This window comes from Rhagoletis zephyria, unplaced genomic scaffold (genome assembly GCF_001687245.7).
Source record: "Rhagoletis zephyria isolate East Lansing unplaced genomic scaffold, Rhagoletis_zephyria_1.1 Rzeph_scaffold_21778, whole genome shotgun sequence".
Lineage (NCBI taxonomy): Eukaryota > Metazoa > Arthropoda > Insecta > Diptera > Tephritidae > Rhagoletis > Rhagoletis zephyria.
The window spans coordinates 95-7,612 of NW_016178836.1; the positions used below are offsets into that span (position 1 = coordinate 95).

Here is a 7,518-nt window from a genome sequence, read left to right on the forward strand (position 1 = left end):
TGTTTACAAAAATTGCAACCATATGTTTTGTGATCATATGTTTTCGTGTTGGATAATTTTTGCTGACTAAAATTTTGCCAGTACAAAANATATGTTTTGTGATCATATGTTTTCGTGTTGGATAATTTTTGCTGACTAAAATTTTGCCAGTACAAAATGAACGCTTGCTCTATCAATTTTTGTGTGTTGGATAATTTTTTGTCGTTATCGAACGCCATCCAGTAAAAATTTGGTAAAACTATTACAAATTTTTGACTTGTCGAACGCACCTAATGAAATCTCGATCGATGATCACTGAAACGCAGGCAGCCACTGTATATGCGAAAAAGCAATGCTGCCACTTTTTCTCATTAAACCATGTTCGTATCACGGTACAGCGAACAGAGGTGGCGCCGTCAGTGGTACCGCTACTTTGGTTTTGCCGATTTTGACAGTTGTGGTAACTTGTAAACAAACCTTTGTTTACAAATCAGCGAAAGAGATATTTAATTATATGTGACAAATCAGGTTAAATTGTGTTAATTTGCAATTTGTGAGTGATTTTTGAGTTGAAGACTGCGTAAAAACTAATAAAATGATGCAAGTGTAGCGCTGGGACGGAGCGCTGCATTTTGTGTACATAGCGTACGGCAAAGCCGTTCCCGAAATGTTTCTTTATTATTACGTTAACAGCATTTCCTCACAATGATTTTGCTTCTGCTCCAAGCAGCCTCCATTAGCAAGTTAACTAATCAATCCCGCGGAGATGCTGCCGCAGTCTTAATTGCAAAGCAATGGAGTGCACTAAAGTGTTGCCTATTCTCTAATAGATTAGGTGAAAAATGCAATATTGTGGCGAATACTGCGGCAACACAAAGCGAACAACGACAAATAGGCAGAATGTTCGAGGAATGACGTAGAATGTTCCACAAAGAGCAACTTCAAGTTGGATGAACACTGCGAACAGCGAGAGAAAGAGAATGAGCGATAAACTTCAGAATGTTCTAGAGTTGCCATAAGTGCCAGCGCAGGTATATAAGGCCGCCGCCACAGCGAGGTGAGTTAGTTACAAAACAGCAAGCCACAAATAAAGTGAGCAGAGAAGCGAGTTGCGAATAAGCAAGCTATAAGTTTAATTGTGTGTAACAAGTTCGGTAAAGCGTTGTAATTGCTTTAACAAGTATTGTAGTGTTTTTACTGTATTAGCAAGTATTGTAAAATTGTTGTACAATAAAGTTAATTGTACTACCATTTGGTCATCGTTAGCCTTTATTTAACAATCCAGCGATACGAACCGGAAGATTTGGGAAATCCGGACGAGAGTTCAAGGATAATCGTAACAATATTTTCGTTTAGCAAAATTAAAACACGTTTTTCGCTGTAAAGTGAACTGTTTTGGAAGTCTTAACTCGTTCTTCTTTTCGCTCTATTCTTTGTTTACTTGTGGTACACAAATGTCAACGCCCAAGACGGCGCAATCTTATGGAGTTGCATTTAGGTGACGAATTTTGTATGGATAAATGTACATTTAGAGTAGCATTTAGAGCTAAAGAGCTCTCTTGTGACACCTCATTTTTGAAAATTAAACGAACGATACAGATTTTATGACTTGGTGTTAATTTTAAACAAGGCGCATTGTATCCTATCATTGTTGGTATTACTTTATTTGAATTTCAGACAAAGCGATGTTTAAAGGCAAGGCGAATTTATACAAGGTGGTGTTACAGGCGAATTTAGAATTTCGCCGCGGTACTTCCTAATGTCAAAATGATGTGTTTGTTGTAATATAAATTCGCCTTGATTACAACAAACACATCATTTTGACATTAGGAAGTACCGCGGCGTAATTCTAAATTCGCCATCAACACCACTAAGGCGAATGTATACAAGGTGTTGATGGCGAATTTAGATTTTCGCCGTGGTACTTATTAATGTCAAAGTAATGATTCAATAACAGAAAGTTAAATAATTATTGACAGCCGCAGTTTGACACTACCTTTAAAAAGGTTGCATTAACGAAGGAGCGGAAAGGGGAAGAATGCAATCCTTTGTTGCGAAAATGGTAGTAGAAAAGTACGCAAAGTAGGAATTTAGTAGTTAAATTCCTTTTGTAAATTCTAAAGGCTCTGTTATGCATACTTGGCATTGCTTGAGAGTTGTCATATAAGGAATCTGTTAAATGAGCTTCGCGTGTAAGCGGTTACCCAACGCACAGCATTACATACGTAAAAGTCTGTTGGTTTTTGATTTCTACGTAAAAATGGTATAGCAGTGCATGCAATGCCAAGTATGCATAACAGAGCCTTAATGTATTTGCAGGAAATGTGGCATTTTAAACGAAATATTAATATATATACGTAAATTACGTAATTTATGTGCTATTTAGCTGTATAAAAACTGCAAAAGGACTCAAAATTAAAATAAAACTACTATGAGATTTATGTAAACATCCAATTTAAAAACATTTTATGTTTTCATCAGTTAAATGTGCTTCATATGCATATACAAATAAACATATTGCACAAAAGCGTATACTTCTATTTCACCAGAAAGCTACACTTTTTCCATGTAAATTTGCAAAGACAAGACGAATTCATATAACAACAAACACTATTTTTACATTAAAAAGTACTGCGGCGAAAATCTAAATTCGCCATCAACACCACCTTGTATAAATTCGCCTTGTTTAAAGGTTTGATGTACTAGGCAAGTCAAATTACATTAAAAAATCGATGCATCGACTATTTATACATCGAGTGGAAAATTTTCGATGCATTGAAGCAAAACATCGATATTTTCGATACATCGATGTTTTTCGACAATCCTACTCTGTGGTTTGTTTAGCGTTTTGTTCCAATTTGTGTGATAAATGTATATCGTATAAAAAATTACAAAGCCAGCATCCAATTTTATGCAATATTTTGTAGCAAAATGACTAGAACGAGTCATAAGAAAAACCGTCCGTTTGATTTTAAATTAATATCGCTTGTGGAACCCCATCCGGTGCTTTATCAACGGCACTGGAGTGGTCTTTCGACTTTCGACTGTATGAAGGAGAAAACTCGTATATGGAATGAGATTGCCAAAGATATGGAAGCCAGTGGTAAATGCATTAATCTATACATACATAAGCGAAACCTTTCTTAATTTTTTTGTAGCCGACTTTTGCATCAGTCGTTGGAACAATTTAAAAAATCATTTTTTTCGTGAACTGCGCCACTGTCACCAGCTATGCCCTAAGGAAGGCATTATTCGGGGGTCAACGTGGCCTTATTTGGAGAGAATGCATTTTCTCCAAAGAACGGCACCATTTAATAAGCCTAGTAAATGTGAACAGACCTATCGGTCTGTGGAACACTTGGAATCAGCGGAAGAAGAAATGTCCGAGACCCAATCAAATGATAACTTGCAGCCTAATGAGAGTTACATAGAGTTTGAAGAATTATCAAATGATATTTTAGAAAACGAGAAAAGTGTCGTATTACCGGATCCCGACCAAATGATTAAAGAGCGTTTGGAGAATTTCAACCAAATGGCAGAATTGTTGAAGAACATTCCCAGCGAGACCAAAATTCAAGCGGAACGTCGTATAATGGCTTATTTATGTAAATGTCAATTAAGAGCCATAGTAAATAAGGGAATTGACGACTTGTCAATTTGAAAACGAAATCATGGTTGCATATTTCCTCTTGTGCGAAATTAACTGCTTATACATATGAGAAAGTGTTGTCCAAAAAGGTACATGTCAAACCGAAACGAATTTTGAATTATCTCGAAAAACTGCTTGAGCGAATATAGCCTAATAGATGGACACGAGTCCTTTTGTTTCAGCAATGAACTGAAATTTGATGAATGTAGATAGATGGAAACAATATCCAACCAAAATCTAATTTTTGTTTACTTCTGCACATCACCTCCTCATATGTATGTTGTAGCAAAGCTAGAATAAGACACACTGTAGGTATTTAGAAGTTGCATTGTCTTGTATATGTGTATATGTATATTTCAGACCTGAGAAAAAATAAACTTTAATCTCACGGTTACTTAAACAGTTATCTTTTCTAAATCTGCCCATGCTATTTTGGGTTTTTGTAGAAAATCTTCGCGTTGCAGTTGATCTAATAAAACTGTTTGCTCCCGTACGTACTTCACCAGACGTTCAATTTTTATAATGTCGTCACAATTCATAGCGAAGAAGCGGCGCCATAGCGCCCCAGCTAATACGCGGTCATCTGACATAATGCCTTCGTCATATGCAATTAGTGCCGCCTGAAACTGTTCCGAAAGAATTTCGATTTGTTCTCGGGTTTTAGATGGATTATGAGTCTACAAATAAGAATTTTCAATATATACTTTAATTATATTCTTTGAGGATTATTTTTACTCCTAGCTTTTTGGCTCGTGCATTCACGTCGCCCCACATAACTTCTACAATGCAGTTACGAAGAAAACGCCCATCTTCACCAGATTCAGATCCCTCAGCCATAGCTCGAACAAGTAACATCCACACATGCAATTCAGTTACGAGGAACCAGGAGTTAAATGTGTTGGGCATATCGAAGGCTTTAAAGAAGTTCAGGTAGTTGATTTTATCAGCCACGCTTTCGTACAACAAATGACTGGACACTCTCAAGCGCTAAAATGACATTAGTTTAGTTATTACTAAATAAAAACATAATTTAATTTCGGGACTAACGGTTTTTGTGTTGGGCGAAAAGCCTACTCGTTTAAGAACTCGCTTTAATATGTTGTCATCTGAACTTTCGGGCTGATTGTTGACCACATCTGTTCGGGTTGTGGTGCTATATTCCTGGGCATTCTGTGTGCTCAGCCGACATGGTCGCACAGAAGCAGTAGTTGTAATCACCAAATTATTGCTCTTCCTCAAAATCTATTAAAATGTTTAACATATGTACATATGTATGTGAATACGCATGTTTTGCTAGAAGGCAGTTTACAGTTTACATAAGCTTTACTGTACAATGTACAATTTCACAACTCCGCCACAACACGAAACATTTTTTGTAATTTACCTCGATGAAACTATTTTTGCTTCGATAAATTCGCGTCAAATGACGAAGGTGCAGCATTTTCTAATTTCGACTTATGGAGATTATTNATTAAAATGTTTAACATATGTACATATGTATGTGAATACGCATGTTTTGCTAGAAGGCAGTTTACAGTTTACATAAGCTTTACTGTACAATGTACAATTTCACAACTCCGCCACAACACGAAACATTTTTTGTAATTTACCTCGATGAAACTATTTTTGCTTCGATAAATTCGCGTCAAATGTCGAAGGTGCAGCATTTTTTAATTTCGACTTATTGAGATTATTATAAAAAAAAAATGTAAACACAATTGCAAGCAAAGTGAATTTAGCAAAGTACGTTCAGTGCAAGGCGAATTCGCCTTGAGGGAAACCAAGGCGCATCAATTCCATGTGATAGCGACAGAAGCTGTGCTTCTTCTTATGAGCACGCTTGTGTCAAATTATCGTCTGTTTTGCTTTGTTTATGTATCCGTGTACACATACACATATACGTAAATATATACCCTGCAAACAAATGCTCCCGAAACCTCTACGGAAATTTGTTACGATTCTTCTAGGAATCTTCAAAGAAAAACATATGAAGCGGTTGACAAGAACTAGTGAAGAAATTTCTGTACGACTACTTAAAGAAATATCTTAAAAAAAAGTAATTGTTCAAAGTTTTAGATTGAAAATGATGATGGCATGATTCAATTATTAAATTAAATGATTCATTATTGAATCATGGAAAATGAGAATGTGTGTGTTTGTGTGTAAAATTTTAAAATTCAATTGCTTGCAAACGTCAAGAATTTGAAAAATTCCTCTCAGCGGTTCTACCTTCCTATTTTTTTTATCATGGTATGCAGGGTATACATATACATACGAATATGAATAGATAAAGATGTTGATGACACAAGTTCATACCAACGGTAAATGTTGTTTTTGTACGATTGCTACAACCTGTAGTTATTGAATCATGGAGGGAAACTATTAAAAGTGTTAATATTCGGGATTACAAAGCCCTTTAAAATAAATTCTGACGTCAGAGTAAAAATAAAAACGCCACTTTAAATAAAAATGTAAGTTTCAATCCCATTTATTTATTATTTATTTTATGGTAGGAGAGCTTGTCAAACAATATAGAAGCAATTTTTTTCGATTTAAGTTGTTGGAAAGTAATGAATATCTAAATCCCGGAACTAATCCCGGCTCGCGCCATGACATCCCGAAAATCCCGGGATTGTAAAAAGCGAAAAAATTAACATCCCTAGAAACTATGGAATGGAAAAAAACGCGTTGTCAAAATCAGCTGATTCTCAAGGAAGCGCGAATTTAAGTGATGTGAATCGTGATGCATTGTACATTACTAATATTTGTATACATATAAGTATTTTCTTGTAGAAAAATGCCTATTGTAATAAAAACGTAAGTAACTTAGCAGAGTAAGATTTTTGAATAGCTACATATGTATAAACTCATGCTGTACTACCAATCTAAAGGGATTGTTTAATTTAGACAATTGGTCTTATGCATAAAATCTAAGCAAAGTTTTCCTTAAAATTTCAGAACTCGATTTGTTCAAATAATTTTAAGTGGTATGAAATTTCAAGAAAACGCAGTCTTAATTTTTATGCATACGGCCTTATATTCATACATATATATGTATGTTCAATTGTAAGATAAAAAATGTTGTCAACCGAGTAGATATATTGATAAAAAAAATTAGACTATGTATATTGTTACCTTAATATAGAAAGGTCCTACCTCACATCGTCGCCCTAAAACGATGTGGGGACTTATAATTCGATGAAATGCATCATAATCAAAAAGTAAATTTTGGATTTTTAGTTACCTACGTTAGTTAGATATGGCTTTAGTATAATTTAAATTTACTAAAATACCTAATAGTAATTATTTTATCCGTTCTTTAAAAAATTGTTAATTCAATGATTACTGTAGTATCCCCACAAAGTCTGCCATATTATGGAGTAGGATATTAAACAAGTATGTATATTTACATATACTTCATAGCAGATATAACCATGTACATAAAGATCAACACATGCATACATACATACGTCTATTAACTTTTAGATAACATTATCAATATAAATACATTATCCTCACCCACTAGATAATTTTTTACTCAATATAATTACTAGTATTTTAAATGTCCTACAGACCCTCACCAACTGGCCTCGAAGAATATGCAATCGTAGAGCTTCAGGGTGATCTCGAAATACGATCCGGCGAGAATATACACGATCTCTTCATAGGCGATTTATATTACAATAAATACGGCCAGCCAGTAAGATCTCCTAGCCCTATAATTTTAATCCCATGCCTACCAATTTTCTTTGCATCATTTTAGATACTTATAATTGGTCATCATATACTACAAGGACGTGAGCAAAAGTTAGAAAAACCATTTGCAGTTCTCGAGAAAACTAAAAGCAATGAAGGACGGATGTTATTACGCGAAACGAGTATAACATGTG

The 7,518-nt window shown here is 35.0% G+C and overlaps 3 protein-coding genes across 5 annotated transcripts; 2 read left to right on the top strand and 1 right to left on the bottom strand.

Moving 5' to 3' along the window:
• The first annotated feature begins 2,763 nt into the window (after positions 1-2,763).
• LOC108381212 (uncharacterized) lies at positions 2,764-4,022 on the top strand. Its single transcript, XM_017637627.1, has 2 exons — positions 2,764-3,082; positions 3,138-4,022. Exons 1-2 carry the CDS (start codon positions 2,911-2,913, stop codon positions 3,638-3,640), a joined length of 675 nt encoding a protein of 224 aa, XP_017493116.1. The 5' UTR covers positions 2,764-2,910; the 3' UTR covers positions 3,641-4,022.
• On the bottom strand, positions 3,950-5,427 carry Uqcc1 (Ubiquinol-cytochrome c reductase complex assembly factor 1). Of its 3 annotated transcripts, none has more exons than XM_017637626.1 (5): positions 5,326-5,416; positions 5,013-5,097; positions 4,676-4,870; positions 4,364-4,615; positions 3,950-4,305 (listed from the first exon to the last, which is right to left on the bottom strand). In XM_017637626.1, exons 2-5 carry the CDS (start codon positions 5,067-5,069, stop codon positions 4,024-4,026), a joined length of 786 nt encoding a protein of 261 aa, XP_017493115.1. In that variant the 5' UTR covers positions 5,070-5,097; positions 5,326-5,416; the 3' UTR covers positions 3,950-4,023. The 3 variants fall into 3 exon arrangements, with proteins under 3 accessions (XP_017493115.1, XP_017493113.1, XP_017493114.1); XM_017637624.1 differs by having other exon boundaries at positions 3,951-4,305; positions 5,013-5,077; positions 5,304-5,427; XM_017637625.1 differs by lacking the exon at positions 5,013-5,097 and having other exon boundaries at positions 3,951-4,305; positions 5,239-5,427.
• Positions 5,428-6,169: 742 nt separating this feature from the next.
• LOC108381210 (chromosome transmission fidelity protein 8 homolog) lies at positions 6,170-7,514 on the top strand (the record flags this gene model as incomplete). Its single annotated transcript, XM_017637623.1, has 3 exons — positions 6,170-6,445; positions 7,202-7,328; positions 7,392-7,514. Coding segments are annotated over exons 1-3 (270 nt in total), but the record flags the coding sequence as incomplete, so codon positions are not given.
• Between the last annotated feature and the right edge of the window lie 4 nt (positions 7,515-7,518).